The sequence below is a fragment of the Bos grunniens genome, chromosome 10 (assembly GCF_055505025.1).
Source record: "Bos grunniens cultivar Pamir isolate PY7600 chromosome 10, Bosgru_T2T1.0, whole genome shotgun sequence".
Taxonomy (NCBI): Eukaryota; Metazoa; Chordata; class Mammalia; order Artiodactyla; family Bovidae; genus Bos; species Bos grunniens.
The window spans coordinates 26,571,910-26,591,253 of NC_141174.1; the positions used below are offsets into that span (position 1 = coordinate 26,571,910).

Sequence of the window (19,344 nt, forward strand, 5' to 3'; positions counted from 1 at the left end):
CTTCAACCAAACCCCCTTGTTGCCCTGGACGCCGACCCTGAGCCTTGCACCTAACCCAGACAACCTAGGAAAGTAGATTTTCCAAGGCATAGCTTACAGTCTCACATAACAAGTGTGAGTCTCTAATTCTCAAAGCAGCTGGCCTTTCGGAGAGCAGGGCCTCCTGCATGACCCTGTCCCTCAGGGATCCCTAACCCAGAGCCCAGGGGGGCCCCTCTGCACCCCCACCCCACCCCAGATCCCTGCCTTCCCTTCTAAGGAGCCTCCACCAGGGAGGCCCGAGAAACTCATCCAACCAGTTTCCAGGTGGGAGGAGAGCAGCTTTGTCCCTCAGCTAAGCAGTTACACACACGCAGAGGGGGCAGCTGTCACCAAACCCTAGATTCTGGGGCAGGTGGGTCCACATGGGCATGGCCCAGGTAGCAGTCCTGTTCCTGGAAAAGCCAGGCCTTGATTCAGGGCTGAAACTCAAGGCAGGGCAGGGCAGCAACCTGCCCCTGACCTCCCGGCTTCTGCAGCCCGGAGCTCTGGGAGGGGTGGACAAGGCCCCGGCCTGGCGGTGTCCACCAGGGAAGAGTCCAGGTCAGGGACAGCATCCTTCCACCTGCCCAACCTGCCACCACCCCTAGATTTTATCTAAAATAACCACCCTCTGTGGATTCTGGGAAAAGGAAACTTCCGGAAAAAGTGGGAGATTAACTCTGCTTTTCCCAGGGTGCGCTGGGTCCCTCTACAAAGAGCCCCTTCCCTAATCGCCCAACTCCGAGTGTTCAGAGATCACAAGACCCTCCGAAGCCCCTCGCAGAACCACGTGCAGTAACTCAAAGAGGAACACAGGATTCTCGCTCTCGCCCGGCCTCAATGGACACATCCCCCGGAAGAAGCCTGGGCAAGATTTTAAAAAGGGACCAACTTAACCTGTCCTCAGTTTCTGAAGGCCCAAGGGAGAAATTTACCTTTCGCCCCAAAGCCTGTGGCCAGCCGGGTTTCATGGCAGAGTCTGGCAAGACTCGAAGGCCTTTGACAGTGCTGCTTCTGCCCCATTCGCACCCCCTGGCCTGGCCAGCCGGGTACCTACCGCTTTCCTCAAAAGCGCTCCCATCTGAGCACCAGGAAGGCTGCGTGGGGCCCGGGAGCCGCATTCGGCCCTGGCAGCCGAGCAGTTAACAGGCTTGGGGCGAGCAGAGAGCTGCCACCAACAGCCTCGGGAATTAAAGCGCCCGCCGCCTCCTGCAAAACCTCTTCAATAAACGTCCTATTCAGAATCAGTTGCGCGTGTGGGTCATACTTTCTGCATTTCTTTCATTCCTGATGCCCGGGGGGCCCCCTAACAGAGGAAATGGAGCTTCCCACCCCAACTCAGCCAGGCCAGGTGAGCGCCACCAACCGCTGAGGACGCGCAAGTGTCTCCAACAATTCAAGACTGGGGACGCTAACTGCAGGAAGTCAAATAGTGAAGACACTTGAACAAAGCCGGAGCATTCACCAGCACAACAATAACCCATTTATGTGGCTCCTCCCCCACCTCAGGCCCTCAAAGCCTAAGGACATTAACCCTTACAACAGCCAGAGACAGAGGGGAGAGACGGCTGCAGCGGTTGGGAGTTATTTCCCTGTTTTACAGATCAGGAAACTGAGGCACAAGTGGCTCCCAAGATGCCGGGCTGGAATAACCTCAATAGCAGGCAATGTGGTAATAAACACATTCTCTCTGAACTCTCCCTACCACGACCGTTTGTGTGCTAAGTCGCTTCAGTTGTGTCTGACTCTGCGAGTCCATGGACTGTAGCCTGCCAGGTTCCTCTGTCCACGGGATTCTTCAGGCAAGAATACTGGAGGGGGTTGCCATTCCCTTCTCCAGGGGATCGAACCTGAGTCTCCTGCTGTTGCAGGCGGATTCTTTACCGCTAAGCCACCGGGGAAGCCCGTGAGGCGGAGCTATTTACTCGCCAAAAGCCGTGCAGCAGGAAAGCCAGGGTTTGCCGGAATTCCGGTGCTCGTCACTATTCCTCACCCCCAACATCAGTGGGGCCAACAGATACAGCCAAAGACGGATGGAAAGGTGCCAATGCTGCCCACCTCGTGGGAACGCCTTCTGGCACTTTCTGCCCTTTTACAAGTAACACTATGCTCAGAACAAGTTCCTACTGCGTGGAGCAAACCTCAGAAGGAGGCCAACATGGAGTCGGCTGGGAATTCATAACCTGCCCATTGATGCCTCCAGAAACCACTTCTGTGTCAACATGTGACCCAGGGGCCAGCACACAGGTTGCCCTCTCTACCTCAAGCTCACAGCAGGAGTTCTAATCCACACAGCTGACTCAGGGAATGGGCACGTGTCCTAACTTGTTTTCTGTGTGTGCTGCCTTCTTTACTCAGTCACAGCCTCCTGAAGGTTAAGGAGCAGATCTTCTCAGGGTTTTGTGCATTTTCTTCCCCCAGGGCTTCTGATGCTCCAGTCCCTACTACTGATTTTAGCAGCTGTAAGATTCATGCCAGAAGAAAGCTGAAGCACACAGGAAGGATGGTATTTTCTGGACTCTTGTAACGGGAGAAAGAGATATCTCCAGTGGAGATACAGAAAAAGGTTTGGGGATGGAGAGGCAAACTGTTCACCTCTTCTCTGCTGCCTGGTCAGGCTCAGCCCAGCGGAAAGTTGCATCATCAGGGCTCAGATAACTTCCATCTAAAAACAGGACTACTCACAAATATTTGTTGACAGTATAAACCACACGCCAGGTTCTGGGAACACAGCAGTGAATAAGACAAATCCTTACTATCATGGAGCTTACACTCCAATATGGAAGACGGCCACAAAAGGTAGACAAATATCTAATATATTCCTGGACAGTGTTAAGTGTTATGAAAAAGATGAAAAAGAGAAAAGGCAGTATGGGGGTGGACAGTGTTAGTTAGGGAGGCCTGGGAAGGCTCTGTAAAGGTGACTCTTGGCAGACACCTGTATGACAGGAAGCAGCCAGACATACAAAGTTCCTCTGCCAATCTTTTCCTCTGCCCCACCTGAGTGACTGAACTGAACTGAGACCTCATCATCATAGTAAAGTAAAAGTGAAAGTCGCTCAGTCGTGTCCGACTCTTTGCAACCCCATGGACTATACAGTCCATGGAATTCTCCAGGCCAGAATACTGGAGTGGGCAGCCTTTCCCTTCTCCGGGGGATCTTCCCAATCCAGGGATCAAGCCCAGGTTACCCACATTGCAGACAGATTCTTTACCAGCTGAGCCACAAGGGAAGCCCATCATCATAGTAAGTGCAGACTTATGATGCTTTTAAGCATTCCACTACTTCTCAGTATAAAAATTACTAACCACACAATAAAACAAACCATGACAAGCAAGTCAGAAGATGAAAGAAATTGATACTACAAAAACTAGGAATAAAAGAAAAATCTGAAAAAGACTTTGAAAAAGTACTCAGTTCAGTTCAGTTCAGTCGCTCAGTCGTGTCCAACTCTTTGCGACCCCATGAATCGCAGCACACCAGGCCTCCCTGTCCATCACCATCTCCCGGAGTTCACTCAAACCACATCCATCGTGTCGGTGATGCCATCCAGCCATCTCATCCTCTGTCGTCCCCTTCTCCTCCTGCCCTCAATCCCTCCCAGCATCAGAGTCTTTTCCAATGAGTCAACTCTTCGCATGAGGTGGCCAAAGTACTGGAGTTTCAGCTTTAGCATCATTCCTTCCAAAGAACTAAATGGAAATAAAATAGTTGACCTTTGAACAATACGGGGCTTCGGGGCAGTAGAAATCCATGTATAACTTTACACCCAGCCCTCTGTATCCATGATTTCTCATCTACAGGATCAACAAGCTGCAGATTGCGTGGTACTGCTGTTACCATTTAGTCGCTGTATCCGACTCTTTTGAGACTCCCTGAGCCCGCCAGGTTTCTCTGTCCATGGGATTTCCCAGACCAGAATACTAGAATAGATTGCCATTTTCTTCTCCAGGGGATCTTCCCAAATCAGCAATCAAATACGCACCTCCCGCACTGGCAGGCAGATTCTTTGCTACTGAGCCCCGTGTAGTACTATAGTACATATTTATTGAAAAAAATCCACATATAACTGAACCCACACATTTCATATCCAGATTTTTCAAGGGTTAATTGTATACAATATTGACATGTTAAACCCAATAGGTAAGTTAAGAAAATTATCACCGACTCAATGGACGTGAGTCTGAGTGAACTCCGGGAGTTGGTGATGGACAGGGAGGCCTGGCGTGCTGTGATTCATGGGGTCGCAAAGAGTCAGACACAACTGAGAGACTGAACTGAACTGAAAGAAAGAATTAGTGAAATGGGAGAAAAAAAAAAAAACTGAGGAAATTATCCTGAAATAGATGTAAAGAGTAAGATAGAAAATATGAACATTAAGAGACAAGATCCAGGGCTTCTCTGGTGGTCTAGTGGTTAAGAATCTGCCTGCCAATGCATGGGACGTGGGTTCGATCCCTGGTCTAGGAGGACCCCACATGCCATGGAGCAACTAAACCCATGTGCCTACTGAGCCCGCACTGTAGAGCCCATGAGCCCCAGCTACTGAAGCCCACACACCTAGAGCCCATGCTTCGAAGCAAGAGAAGCCCCTGCTCTCCGCAACTAGAGAAAGCCTGTGTGCAGCAATGAAGACTCAGGACAAACAAAAATTTTTTAAAAAGTAAATAAATAAATCTTTAAAAAAAAGAGAGAGAGAGAGACAAGATCCAAAGAGTTCCAGAGGAAGAAAAGGAAAAGAATTAAGGGAGAGGCAATTTTCAAAGACAGAATATATATGAATTTTCCAGAACTGAACATATCGACATCTGTCCTCATATTGAAAGCACAACTAAGTTAAATTTTTTAAAAGTCCACATTTGGACCTATCATACATAATATAAATGCAGATCATCAAAGACAAAAAAGAACATCTTAAAGGATTATAAGGAAATACTATGAACAAACATATGCTAATGAATTAGATAACTTTGATGCCATTCCTAGACAAATTCCTAGAATGACATAAACCAATGAGGATTTGGGAAGGAACAGAAAATCTGAAGAGATCTGTTAACAAGCAAAGAGCCTGAATTAATAATTTTTAAACTTCCAATAAAGAAAAGCCCAGGACTCTGTGGCTTCACTGGTGAATTTACCAAACATTTAAAGAATTAACAGCAATTCTTCACAAACTCTTCCAAAAATCAGAAGAGGAAAGAACACTTCCTACACATTCTATGAGGCCTGATAAAAGACCAAACAGAATATCACAAGGGGGAAAAAAAGCTACAGGCCAGCATCCCTTATAAATGTGGCTATAAAAATCCTCAACAATACACTAACAAACTGAATCCAGCAACATATAAAAAGGAATATACACTATGACCATGTGAATTTATCCCAGAAATACAGGATTGGGTTAACATCCAAAACCAAAAATAAATTAATATAATTTTAGATATTAATAGAATAAAATACAAAAACCATCTGGTCACCTTAATAGACCCAGAAAAAAACATTTGACAAAATCTGACACCCTTCAATGATAAAAACACCACACAAGCTAGGAATAGAAGGGAACATCATCAGTCTTATAAAGCACATACAAAAAACCCCACAGATACTTCATCTCAATGGAGAAAGAAGAAATGTTTTCCCCCTAAGATCAGGAATAAGACAAGAATTTCCCCTCATGACACTTCTATTCAACATCGTACTGGAGTTCTAGCCAGGAAAATTAGGCAAGAAAAAGATATAAAAGACATTCAGATTGAAAAGGAAGAAGTAAAAATATTTCTAGTTGGCTTAAAACTCAACATTCAGAAAACTAAGATCATGGCATCCGGGCCATCACTTCATGGGAAATAGATGGGGAAACAATGGCAACAGAGAGAGACTTTATTTGGGGGGGCTCTAAAATCACTACATATGGTGACTGCAGCCATGAAATTAAAAGACACTTGCTCCTTGGAAGAAAAGTTATGACCAACCTAGACAGCATGTTAAAAACAGAGACATTACTTTGCCAACAAAGAATCATCTAGTCAAAGCTATGGTTTTTTCCAGTAGTCATGTATGGATGCGAGAGTTGGACTATAAAGAAAGCTGAGTGCTGAAGAATTGATGCTTTTGAACTGTGGTGTTGGAAAAGACTTTTGAGAGTTCCTTGGACTGCAAGGAGATCCAACCAGTCCATCCTAAAGGAAATCAGTCCTGATAATTCATTGGAAGGACTGATGCTGAAGCTGAAACTCCAATATTCTGGCCACCTGATGCAAAGAACTGACTCATTGGAAAAGACCCTGCTGCTGGGAAAGATTGAAGGCAGGAGAAGAAGGGGACATCAGAGGATGAGATGGTTGGATGGCATCACCAACTCTACGGACATAAGTTTGAGTAAGCTCCAGGAGCTGGTGATGGACAGGGAGGCCTGGTGTGCTGCAGTCCATGGGGTCACAAAGAGTCGGAGACGACTGAGCAACTGAACTGAACTAAATTCATAGATGACATGATCTTATATATATAGAAAATCTTAAGAAATTCACTAATGAAACAATTAATGGACTCCACTAATGAGAGTCTAGTAAGATGGAAGGATATAAGAACAATACACAAAAATCAATTGTGGTCCTATATACTGCTGCTGCTGCTGCTAAGTAAGTGTCCGACTCTGTGCGACCCCATAGACAGCAGCCCACCAGACTCCCCCGTCCCTGGGATTCTCCAGGCAAGAAGACTGGAGTGGGCTGCCATTTCCTTCTCCAATGCATGAAAGTGAAAAGTGAAAGTGAAGTCGCTCAGTCCTGTCCGACTCTTAGTGACCCCATGGACTGCAATCCACCAGGGTCCTCCGTCCATGGGATTTTCCAGGCAAGAGTACTGGAGTGGGGTGCCATCGCCTTCTCCGTCCTATATACTAGTAGCACACAATCCAAAATGCAATGAAGGGAAATGCCCTGGTGGTCCAGTGATTGGTACTCTACACTTTCACTGCCAAGGGAAGGGGTTTAACTCCTGATGGGAGAACTAGGATCCTGCAAATTGAGTGGCTTACCCTCTCCCCCCAAGAAACAAAACAATCCCATTTATAACAGCTTCACAAAGCATTGAAAATTTTGGAATATATTTAACAAAAGGAATCTAAGAATTGTATATGGGAAGCTACAAAACACTTGAAAGAAACTAAAGACCTGAATAAATGGAAGGACATCGCATGTTCATAGATCAGAAGACTTAACACTCTTAAAGTTAGAGATACTCAGTAAATTGATCTACAGACTCAATGCGATCTATTTCAAAATTCAAGCTGGCATTTTTGTAGAAATTGACAAGACAATCATAAAATTTGCATGGAAAAGCAAAGGAGCCAGAATAGCTAAAACAATCTTGAAAAAGAACAAAGTTGGAAGACTCACAGTTCCCAACTTCAAAACTGATTACAAAGCTATAGTTACCAAGACTGTACTGACATATAGATAGACATATAGATTAATGCAACAGAACTGAGAGTACAGAAATAAAACTTCACATTTATAGTCAACTGATTTTCATTAAGGGTACCAAAACCATTCAATAGGGAAAGAATAGTCTTTTCAACAATGTTAGCACAGCATAAGAATGAATCTGCATATCTAGTTCATATCATGCACAAAAATTAAGTCAAAATGGATCACAGACCTAAATATAAAAGCTAAAACTATAAAACTCCTAAAAGGAAATATAGAGGTAAATTTTGTGAGCTTGGGCAAGCAGTGGTTTCTTAGATACAATGGGAAAAGCACAACCAACAAAAAAATAGATAAATTGGACTTCATCAAGATTTAAAACTTATGTTTCAAAGACACTATAAAGAAAATGAGACTAGATCATGTTACAATGTATACAAATATTGAATCATTAAGTTGTACATTTGAAACTAATAATAATATATCAATTACACATCATTTTTGAAAAATTTTTAAAAGAGAGACAGTGAAAAGATAAATCACAGAATGGGAGCAAATATTTGTAAACCTGATAATAGACTTGTATCCAGACTATATAAAGAACCCTTACAATAACAATAAAATAACCCAATTTTAACATAGGCAACAATTTGAATAGATATTTCTCCAAAAAAATATACAAATGGCCAATAAGCACAAGAAAAAATGCTCAACATCATTAGTCATTAGGAAATGCAAATCAAAATCACAATTAAATCTATTTCATACTCACTCTAAGATGGCTAAAATCAAAACCATGTTCAATAACAAGTGTTGGAGAAGATAAAGAGAAATTAGAACTCATATATTGCTGGTAAGAAATAGTGTAGCCTATTTAGAAAACAATTTAACAATTCCACAAAAAGTTAACTTATAAATAATAATCTCCCAGTAGGTCATATAGAAGCTAGGAGATCTATATGCTGCGCACAATAAGTTGTACACAATTGTTCATAGCAGTTTTATAATACAAAAAAAGTGGAAACAGCTCAAATGTCTATCAACTGATAAATGGATAAACAAAACGTAGTAAACCCATATAATGGAATGAAAAATGAAGAACTGATAACCTGCCACAACATTGATGAAAACATTATGTTAAATGAAAAGGCTAGTCAACAGAACGATATATTGTATGAACTCATTTATGTAAAAGGTCCAGAACAGGCAAATCTAGAAAGATAAAAGCAGACTAGTGATTGCCTGGGGCTAGTGGATAGGGGAAATGGCTGCAAAAAGTAGTTTCTTTTAATAAACCGTGATAATAAAAATGGTTTAGACAGCAGGCTTTCCAGTTGGCACCAGTGGTAAAGAACCTGCCTGCTAATGCAAGAGACTTAAGAGACTTGAGTTTGATCCCTGGAGAAGGGCATGGCAACCCACTGCAGAATTCTTGCCTGGAAAATCTCATGGACAGAAGATCCTGGTGGGCTATAGTCCATAGTGTCTCAAAAGAGGTGGACATGACTGAGGCCACTAAGCACACACGATGAGACAGCAGAGGGAACTCCCTGGTGGTCCAGTGGTTAGGACTCTGCACTCTCACTGCCGAGGGCCTGTAGTTGATCCCTGGTTGAGAACTAAGATCCCACAAGCTGAGCAGCAGGGCCAAAAGAGAAAAAAAAAAAAAGATTACATAGCAGGGATAGTTATACAATTCTGTGCTTATATACTAAAAAATGGGTAAATTTTAAGATATGGGAAATATATCTCATAAAGCTATCGAATCAACTCTTAAAAAGTAAAAAGTCAAAAAAAAAAAAAAAAAGTAAAAAGTCAGCAGGAAAAGTATAGACTGCTTAATAACTAGCACTGGGAAAACTGGCTATTTCTCTGGAAAAAATAAAATCAGTTCCATCTTACAAGGCTGAGCGGTTCTCAACCTTGGCTGAACATAAAAGTTACCTGGCCCATTTCATGACCATGCCTGGGCCCTACCCCAAGATATTTTCATTTTATTGGGCTGATCTGAAATGAAGCTCAGACATTTTAAAAAGCAAATAGTACTATTTTAAAAAGCTCCTCATGAGGCTTTAATATGTAGCCAGAGAGAACCATTGTCACATACAGAAAATACACTCCAGATGAATTTAAAATGTTAAGAGTAGAAGCAAAACTTAAAAAAAAAAAAATGTATAAAATCAGAATATGAAGGGGCTTCCCTGGAGGTCCAGTGGTTAAGAATCCACCTTCCAATGCAGGCCTTCGAGGGCTTTCCTGGTGGCTCAGTGGTAAAGAATCTTCCTGCCAATGCAGGAGACACGGGTTCAATCTTTGATCCAGGAAGATCCCACATACCGAGGAGCAACAAAGCCTGAGGGCGACAACTATTGAGCCTGTGCTCTAGAGCCCGGGAGCCACAACTGCTAAGCCCACGTGCTTGCACTGCTGAAGCCTGCGTGCTCAAGACACACCACAGTGAGAAGCCTACACACCACAGTGAGAAGCTTACACACTGCAGCTGCAGAGCAGCCCCTACTCACCACTGCTAGAGAAAAGCCCGTGCAGCATGAAGACGCAGCACGGCCAAAAATACATAAATAAAATTATATATTAAAAGAGCGAGAAGACCTCCAGCTACAACAAGGAGCACACATACTACAACAAAGACTCAGTGCAGTAAAAAAAAAAAACTTTAAATAAAAAAAGATTTTTTAAGAACCCATTTAATAAAAACCAGGGTAGGAAAAGATTTCTCGATATGAACAAAAGACTGGCCAATGTGACAACATTAAAATTTAAATTTCCTTATGAAAAATAACTTTAGTAAAGTTAAAACAATCCAGAGCTATACGTAATGAATAAAACCCACAAAAGATTATGAATCTGCCTGCAATGCAGGAAATCCAGGTTCAATACCTGAGTCAGAAAGATCCCCTAGAGGAGGAAATGGAAACCCCCTCCAGTATTCTTGACTGAAGAATCCCATGGACAGAGGAAACTGATGGGCTACAGTTCATAGGGTCACGAAGAGTCGGACAACACTGAGCAACTAATACTTTCACTTTGTTTCATTTAACACATACACATAGATTTTTTAATTCCTAAAAATCAGCAAGAAAACGGCAACTAAAACTCTGAAAAAGTACTGAGAACCTGTAACTTGTCAAAGTGTGGGGAACTAGGAGCAAGAAAACAAAGGGTAGAGACTTTTCACTACATTACATTCTGGGGCTTGAATCACGTGGATCTATTACTTGGTTTAATTTTTTTTTTTTTTAATGCAAAAGGCAAAAACCTCACAGAATTATAAACATGGACAGGCAATAAACATAAAAAATGCTCATCCCTATCTTCAATCAAAAGTGCTAATTTTAAGGGGCAGTTTATAAAATAATTTTAAAATTACATCTACTAGATTACAAGACACAATCCAAATGTTAGTGAAATAGGGGCTCTTGTATTTCTGGAAAGAATGTATACTGATTCACAAATCATGCAGCGACATTATTTGGCAGTATCTTGAAAAGCACAATTTATAACCCCATAATCCTACCACTGACATACATGGTAGAAAAGATTGACACATGGATGATAAACACAGGATACTGGTGAGAAAAATGGAAACAATCTAAGTCTGTCCATAAGGAAGCTATACTATAATTATATGACAGACTCCATGTAACAGTTCAGGGAATAAACTAGATTTAAATATTTCAACATGGATAAATCTAGACAACAATGTGTATTCAATACGATGCTATACATGTCAAAATCAAAACAACAGGAAACTATAAATCACTTACAGACAACAGTAAAAAGTATGAAGACATGCACAGACATGATAAACACCATATTCAAGAGAATGTTACTTCTGGGGAGGGAGGAAAGAGAAAGCAATTAGAAAAGAAAGCATTGACTGCATCTGTTTAACATTCTATCTCTATAATAAATGACAGAAATAAATTGGAGAAAATTACCATTTGCCAGATCTGGATGGTGAGAAGACAGGAGTAGGTGCTCCTCCGTAGGGGCGGGCCGCACCATCCTGGACACGACTGGAACAACCAGCGTGGAGGCTGAGCAGCACAGCACAGCACCCTTCAGCAGCATCCAGAACCCAAACAAAGGAGCAAAGGCTCCTGATGGAAAGAGGTCTGGGATTTTTGAAATTGCAGCCCCTCCCTAACAGTTTCTGGCCTCGGAAATGTTGTGCGGCACTCAGGTAGAAGCTTAAAAAATGTAAATGTATTAAAGGCATTCTTGTTTCCACTGAGGCAAGCGCTCTCTAGGATAACTGGCAGTCTGCTATGGGTGGAGCTGAATTAAGTTTGGGCCCATCCTAACTCCACAGTAACACAGTAAAACCTTGACCAGCTGGAACCCCTGCAGAGAGAGCTATCCAAAAGGCACGTTTTTTAAGAGTGTGCCCAGTTTCCAAAGAGTCTGGGGTAGAGCTCAGAGCATGTGCTCTAGAGTCATCTAGAAGTTCAGACCTCATCTCTGCTAAGTCTTAGCTGAGATCCCAGAAAAGTGACCTACCTTGTGTGAGTGGATTCAGTTTCCTCATCTGTAGTTGAGGGTACCACCACCTACTATGCCTTGTTGAGAAGATTAGCGATATTACCTAAGAGTCAACACTTAAAAAATTGTAGTCAATCTGACTGGGACATCTTTCAAAAACACGTTACACTCTTCCTTCCCTCCCCTCCTAAATAGCCAAGGAAATATCATTTAACCTCCGCTTGATGACTCAGGGTCACAATTACCAGCAAAGCATCAATTATCAAAATGATGATGCCCCCAAAGGCCAAGGTGTGCCAAGCCACTCCCCCTACATAAATACTGACCCCTGGCTCTTACACTCACGCCTGTTTTCCATAGTGTCTTGTTCTCCACCCTCTCCATCAATCGTCAATTGCACTGTGGTCATTTTTCTTCTCTACATTGGTCTCTTGACACTCTTTCCTTTGCTGCTGCCTTTCAGTTGTGGGCTTAGAAATCAGATGACACAACTCCTACATAAAACTTAAACAGGGTCTGAGGGAGCTGGTGTGAAAGAGAATGCAGGAACTTGAGTCCTGGTCGACCTGGAGACCTTCCTGGCTACTTGCAAATAAGCAAGGCCACTGGGTGGCCATGTTGTAAATACGGTAGAAGAGGGATTACAGGACATATTATGGGATGAACTATTTTCAAGACTGAAAGCATACTCTACTTTGGACACAACATGCAAGGGGCAAACTCTCAGCAGGCCTGGGAGGACTGGTCCCAGTGACCCGAGGCACCCTTTCACTGGTCCAGGCTGGAGGAATACAGAGCTGCCTGCCCCTGTACCACAGCTTCAACTTCTTAGAATCTTCTACTCTACTAGGACAGAGTAGAACGTTTGTGAAGAGTGTGAAAATTTCTCTAATTCCTAAAGTTTCATTCACAGTAGGGTTTTATTTATTCAACAAATGTTTACTGGACTCCTACTATGCAGCAAGCACTGGAGATGCAGCGATGCACAGGACAGACAGAGCCTGCAAGAATACTGGTTCCCTTTTCCTGTCAATAAATACTTGCCATCTATTGCTCAAGAATCTCTGACTTATACACATATGTGCACACACTCCTATATATATATAGACCAACATACACACACATAGTCTTGTGGCCTGGGGAGCAAAGTTTTTTAGAGCTTCCAGTACCTCCTGAGATCCCGTTACCATAGAGAAATAGACTTCACTCATCTAGCATCCCTCCCTCCATTCTCAGCCAAATTCCAGCAACAACTAGAGCAACCCTTAGTACCCTCAAAGTCTGTTTCCCAAAAGGCAACATGCGCAGTCGCCACCGTGCCCACTGGAACTTCATTCAAGTCCTATGGCCGGCCCCAGAGTCTGCTCAGCATGAAACAGAGTCTGAGAGTCCTTAAAAATCCGTTCCTTGAGCTTAAGCCAGGAGGCTTCCCTCCCCAGAGGCTAGCAAGAGAACTGTAAAAAGTCCCATTCTCTCTTGGGTGGCATTCCCAGATGGCAACAGTCCACCCAGGGCTAGGCTTGACCCCCACCACTGCCTTCTTCCTCTAACTCCATGGAACAAAAGCTGGAGCAGGTGAGATCGAGGAGCCCAGACTGTTCTCAGGATGAGACCCCAGCACAAGCTCAGAACACCCTGTGGATTACACTGGTCTCCATGCTATATGGGAAACAAAGAGGGCTCCAGCAGAGACCCTGCCTTCAGAGAACTGCTAATCAAAATAAGAACAGAGCAGAGACCCTGTTCACAAGGCCAGTCTTTATTCCAAACAGCCAACACCCAGAGGGGTGGCCATCAACTCTGGATGTACCTCCTCTGGATCACAAACTAGTTAACCCTGCCCAGTTTTCATTCTCCTGACTTGAGGTCACCCAACATCACAAAATTGCTTGAGGCTGTTTAGGGCCCTCCCTGGAACTTCCTCTGAAGCCAGATTACACCTAGTTTTACCCGGTCTTCAGGCACCCACTGGTAGGCTCAGAAAGCTCCTTCACCTCAAGGGCCTCCCTGGCTGTCCTGTGCCTGAAACTGGGTTCTCAGAGGGCGCGGTCTGGCTGATGACCACTTCCCCAGCCCCCGCCCTCCACCGCCCATCGCTGCTTCCTGAGCCAGGCTCGGCCCCCAGGAAACCGCTCCCCACCGCTTTTGACAGCAGCTATCTTTGAGCTCAGGCACCTCCCTTTGAGGTCCTGATTCAGCTGAGAGGGGAAAAGACTCTTCAGATTGGCTGAGTGGAAGCAGAGCTGAGCGGAGTCCAGCCAGACTCAGCACTCAGTGTCTGTCTGTCTCTTCGTGTTACTTGAAATTCTGGTCCATGGTGGACCCTTCTTGAAACTTTTTCTGGGGCTGCCTGAGCCTCTGTGAGCACCCTCTGGCACCTCTGCAGGCTCTCCTCAAACAGCTCCACCCACCATCTGCCCAGCCTTCCCTGCCCCTCCCTCGTTTTCACCAGCCTTTTCTCTCCCTCTCCCAGCGGAATTCATCTACAGACGAATTCATCTACAGACGTTGGGGGAGAGACAGCTAGCCTTTCCAGCTGTGAGGCAGGGTAGAGAGGCCAGGGATGAAGGTGTGATTTCATCAGGGCTGGTTGGAAGCAAGGGAGATTCCAGAGCAAGGGAGGGTCAGGGCTGCCCCCAGTTACCCCCTAGAAGCAGCACACACACCTGGGAAGCCCACAGCCTCAACAATCCCCCAGCCTTGATTCTAGGAGACGGTTGAAGAGTTTCACCAACTACAGAAGTCTGCACTAAGTAGGGTTTCCATTTTCACCTGCCTCCAATTCCCCACTTGCTTCAAGCTTTTCATTTAGCAATGGCAATAAAGAGCCTGGGCTACCCTTGCAGAATTTGGTTGGAGAAATAACAAAATAGAAGACTCTCACTTACTGAAGACCTCTATAGACTCTGCTAAGCATCAAACAGACGTTAGCTCATTGTTCAGTCTCACAAAACCGTACATGGTAGGTATGATGACTAACTCCACTTTACAGGTGAGAAACACAGGCTCAAAGGAGGTTAGCACCGCAGGGCTAGGAAGCTGTCAAGCCCCACAGCGAGTTCCTTGAACTGGGTTTCAAGAAAAGGAAACCAGAGACAAGGAAAATTCCTCCTTCAGGCATTATTGAAGAGCCCTTCCTCGGGATGTCTCCCGGGCCACCCCATCTCAAACACCATCCCACCCACTCCATGACCCTACCCACTCCATGACAGTTCACATCCACCTTTCCCATCACATTACTCTGCTCATCATTAACTTGCTTTCCATTATTTATCTTGCTTGTTGTCAGCCTCCCCCACTAGAAGTCAGCTCCATGAGGTCAATGACTCTAATATATTTTGTTCACTACCATGTCGCCTGCGTCCAGCATTCTATATAGCAGATGCAAAAAAAACCTCTTGAATGAATGAAAGAACTCTTTAAAATAGAATGAAGGGGTGTGAGTGTAGGAAGAAAAAGAGGATGATCCATCCATTCACGGTGGATCTGGTGAGAGAAATCTGGCCAGGGTGAGCTGGGGGCTCCAGATGGGACCTACAAGAGGAAATGAAGGTCTGCCAGGTCCCCGGTGGACTCCAGTAAAGCCTTCCTGCTGGCAGAAGTGACTTCCAGCTGTCAGGACCCCAGCCTGAGGGCTTCTGCTGGGGAGGGCCGGCTTGCAACTCTGAAACAAAGGCCTATGGACACGCAGCTGGCCAGGACTGAGCAGCCGCTGGGTCCAGAGGGGCAGCCTGGGGTGGGGAGGGGGGTACAAATGAGGAGCTGAAGACAGCCCTCAGAGCAGCTGCAAAGGCAGCACCTCCCAGTGCCCAGAGTCCCCTCAACCTCTCAATACAACCAGGAAGAGCTAGATGGCTTCCCAATTAACCCTTCAAAGTCAGTGCTCAGCCTGGGCTCAAGGCAACCCACGGGCTTGGAAGCAGAGCCTTCATAAGGTTCCGAGAAGACAGCAGAGGTGAAGGGGCAAGCCGTACATCTGGAACACAGTTCCTTTTCCCCTCCTGCCCTGGACAGCCCTCAGGCCATGGCCTTTGGCCGCCTCCAGCGTAAACACAGTGACCCTGGGATGGCTGTCAATTTGGTAGGGCAAATGTTTACCCTAGAGCTGAGCTATTACAGGCTGGGGAAGTGTCCACCGTTGGCTCCTGGTATCTATTGTCTCCTTGTGGCACACATGGGACGTTTCCAATAAACTGTAAAACTCTCGGGGGCTCCTCCTAGCCACATTGAGCCTTCATTTTGTATAGGAGTTTATGCAGCAATTTCCACATACCTGGCTTCCTCTGAACCTTACCAGGCCCCTCTAGGAGGAAAAGTAGGCAAGCCTCCAACTCTACTCAAGAGGAAACTGAGTCAGAAAAAAACTTTGTGACTTAGGTCACGTTGGGAAAAGCACGGGTTAGACCATGAGGAAACCTGAGTTCTGGTGCCCGTTTGCCCAGTAGGAACCCGGCTCCAATCACCTCACATCTCTGGGCTCTGCTGCGTTCATGTGTAAATGGCACATCCGAGGTGCCTTCCAGCCCAAATGACTCAGTCTTTGATGCTACACAGTAGAGCCAGTGCTGGGCTCCCAGGCCAGGGCTCTTCCCACTCTCCCCCTATCCCACTTCCAATAAAAATCAGTAAAAACAAAACAAAAACAAAGCCCAAGGCAGCTCTTCAGCAAATCACTCTCTGTTTCTAGGACTTGGCTTACCCCAAGCCTACTCCCTGCCCCAGCCCCAGAGCAAAGTATCCTGCGTTTAGATATCCAAGGGGCTGGGAGTGGGGGCAGCAGAGACAGAAGCCTATTAAAAGAGGGAAGATGAGGCTTCCCAGGACCACAGGGAAGAGGATAAGAGAGAAGGGGTACAACTTTTCTGGGTTCTTACTCCCTAGGTTTTCTGCTGGAAATGATTGGGGTGAAGTCACTCCCAGTTAAGCCATTCACTCCATCCCTAGTCGAGCAAAAGAGAGGATGGAATGGCACTTGCCCGAAGGGAGGCAAGCAGCGTGCTCAGCGCGGAGCCCGGGGGGCTGTCATTACTCTGCTTATTATTTCTTGAGCAAGGTCGGTGTGACTGAGCTGCGCAGAGGTGGGGCTGAGGAGACTCTGGGAACCCCAGTTAGGGTTCCCTGGAGGGTGATGCGGTCCGCATCGCCTCCTGGGGGGCCCACGACGGGAGACAGGCAAGTGACTTTGAGGATGAACTCTTATAATGGCCACAATAGCACCAGCCGCCCCCACGCCGCCCAGGCCACACCCCTCCCGCCTCCCTCTATTACACTCCGTTCTTCCTTTTGTTTTTCAAAAGTAACTCCAAAGAGTAAAAGTAGCTACCGAAACGTCTTGAAATTGGCACGACTTCTCCTAGCTTTCCAAACCAAACGGCTGAGAATAGGAAGAAAATGAACCAAACCAATTTCGGGAGTGGGCGAGGTCGAGGTAGACAGTGGCAGGCAGTGGCTTCTGTGCTTTCGGCTCCCCGGCACCCCACTTCTGGCACCCACTCTAATCCCCCCGGGACGTGAGCTGAGATTCCCAGAGCGAGTACCGTGTGACACCAACCCGGAACAGGCTGCTGGCGCCTTCGGGCTCCCGGGTCAGAGGCGCGGGTCCACCCCGCCCGGGCCCACAGTCCGAGGCAAGGACCAGCCCTCCGGCAACCTAGCGCGCAGTGGGCACGGGTGGGCGCAGCCTCGCGGGCTTCCCGGGTTTCAAACTGAGCCCCTTGGAGCCACCCGGCCCATTCGCTCCTCTTGTTTCCGGGGTGGGGGCTAAAGCACAATGTCTCCTGGCACGAGCCTCCCGCGCTCCAGCCCTTGGCTAGGAGGGTCGCCCTGGAAGCAGCCGACGCGGCCCCGGGCCCCCTTCTGCCTCCCCCGAGTCCTCACCCCTCAGGGCGCTGGGGCGGGTGCCTGGGAGGGTGCGGGTTTCAAAACCACCCCGGGCACTGCCGCTGGGCCGGCGGCGCTGGCGGAGGGCTCGGAGAGAACCGAGGAACACTCACCGAGCAGCGGCTGCCCCACCGGGTCCGGAACGCAAGGCGCGCGAAGCCACCCAGGTGCCGCCGCAACGCAGGCGCAAGTTTGAAAGTCGCTCCGGGAAGGGGCCGAGACTGCCGGCCGCTCCCGCCCACCGCCAACCCCTTGGCGGCCGGGGCGCGGCCAGCTGCGAGCGCAGCCCCCGGGGACCCCAGCCCGCGCGCGCCTTCCCAGTGCCCAGCAGGAAGTCGGGGCCGAGCCGAGCTGGAGCAGCCACGGGAGGGGGCAGGGAGACCGGGAGGGCGGACCAGGAATTTTTCCAGTGGGTGGAGACTCGGGCCGGCGGCTGGAATCCCGCGATTGGCGGCTTGGCGGGGGCCGGGGGAAACCTCGCGGCACTGCGAGCTGGAAACCCGGGTAAAAGCTGCGACGGGGGCGACGGGGCTCGCGCGCTGCTAATGATTAACTCCGCAGGTGGGGAGAGAGCGCGGCCCCGGCGGTGTGCGCCGGGAGGAACGCTACCCGCCCGGGAGCCACCTAGACGTGCTAAAACACAAAGACGCACGTGGGGTGGGGGCCGAGGGGGTCACCCTGGTGTCACAGACCTGATATCACCGCCTCCCAAGAGGGCACCGGGGGGCCTAAACGGCCTCGATTTTACGAACAGGAAAGGTCCTTTAGTGGGGATCGAATCTGGGAGCCCTGACCCTTCCAAAGCCGGGCACCTCGGCTTTTCTGAGTCAGAAAGGCACGTCTTGAATTCCTCACCGAAATTCGGTTCCCGTGACCCTTTACAGATGTAAGTCCAAACCTCTGAGAAACGAGCAAGAGATGAAGAAGCCGATAACTTGGGGACTCCCCCAAGATACTGTTAGATGAGAAAAGCAAGAGGCAGAAACCCGTGTAATAAAAGACCCATTTTGGTACAACGAAGAGAAACTGTCCCCTGTTCTGATGTCTGTATGTAATCATTTCGGCATGGAAAAGTGCACACCTGGAAAAGAGGGGCTGAGGGCGGGACGGAGACATTCAATAAGGACCGGCTGGCTTTTGAGCAAGAGCATAAACTTTAAGTAAACTGGAAATAATTCGTCAATAAAGGTGTTAAAAAAGAAAAAAAAAAAAAAAAGATGCTGTCCCAGCACAAGACAGGGAGAGACGCCCGGGATGGGAGGAGGGATGGGAGGAGGAATGGATGGGACATGGACATCAAAACCTCTGGGTACATTTGACATTAGTGTGTAGACATTAAGTGTGTCTAGTAAGGGAAGAATATTCCTGTTTAAAAACAAAACAAGCCCAAAAGAAAAGAAAAATAAGCTACTCCCGGGAAATGCAAGCCCCAGGTGATTTACAGGGAGGGGAGGGGCCGGCTCGGAAGGAAATGGCTTTCAGGTGACTTTGAAACTGGATCCAGGCCGAGGG

The 19,344-nt window shown here is 46.9% G+C and overlaps 1 protein-coding gene across 5 annotated transcripts in view; it reads right to left on the bottom strand.

Annotated features, from left to right (window-relative positions):
• Positions 1–18,079, bottom strand: part of PLEKHG3 (pleckstrin homology and RhoGEF domain containing G3) — a 46,817-nt gene extending 28,738 nt beyond the window's left edge. For 3 of the 5 annotated variants that reach the window (XM_086320270.1, XM_086320268.1, XM_086320269.1), the window contains exon 1: positions 17,946–18,079. Coding sequence is in view for 1 of the 5 variants with exons in the window: in XM_086320265.1 (XP_086176391.1) it covers positions 11,409–11,411 (3 nt within the window). In the remaining 4 variants the exon portion in view is untranslated. Of the gene's footprint in view, positions 1–11,408; positions 11,518–17,503; positions 17,720–17,945 lie in introns of those variants that run through there. The other 2 variants (XM_086320267.1, XM_086320265.1) reach the window with 2 other exon arrangements.
• Positions 18,080–19,344: the final 1,265 nt, after the last annotated feature.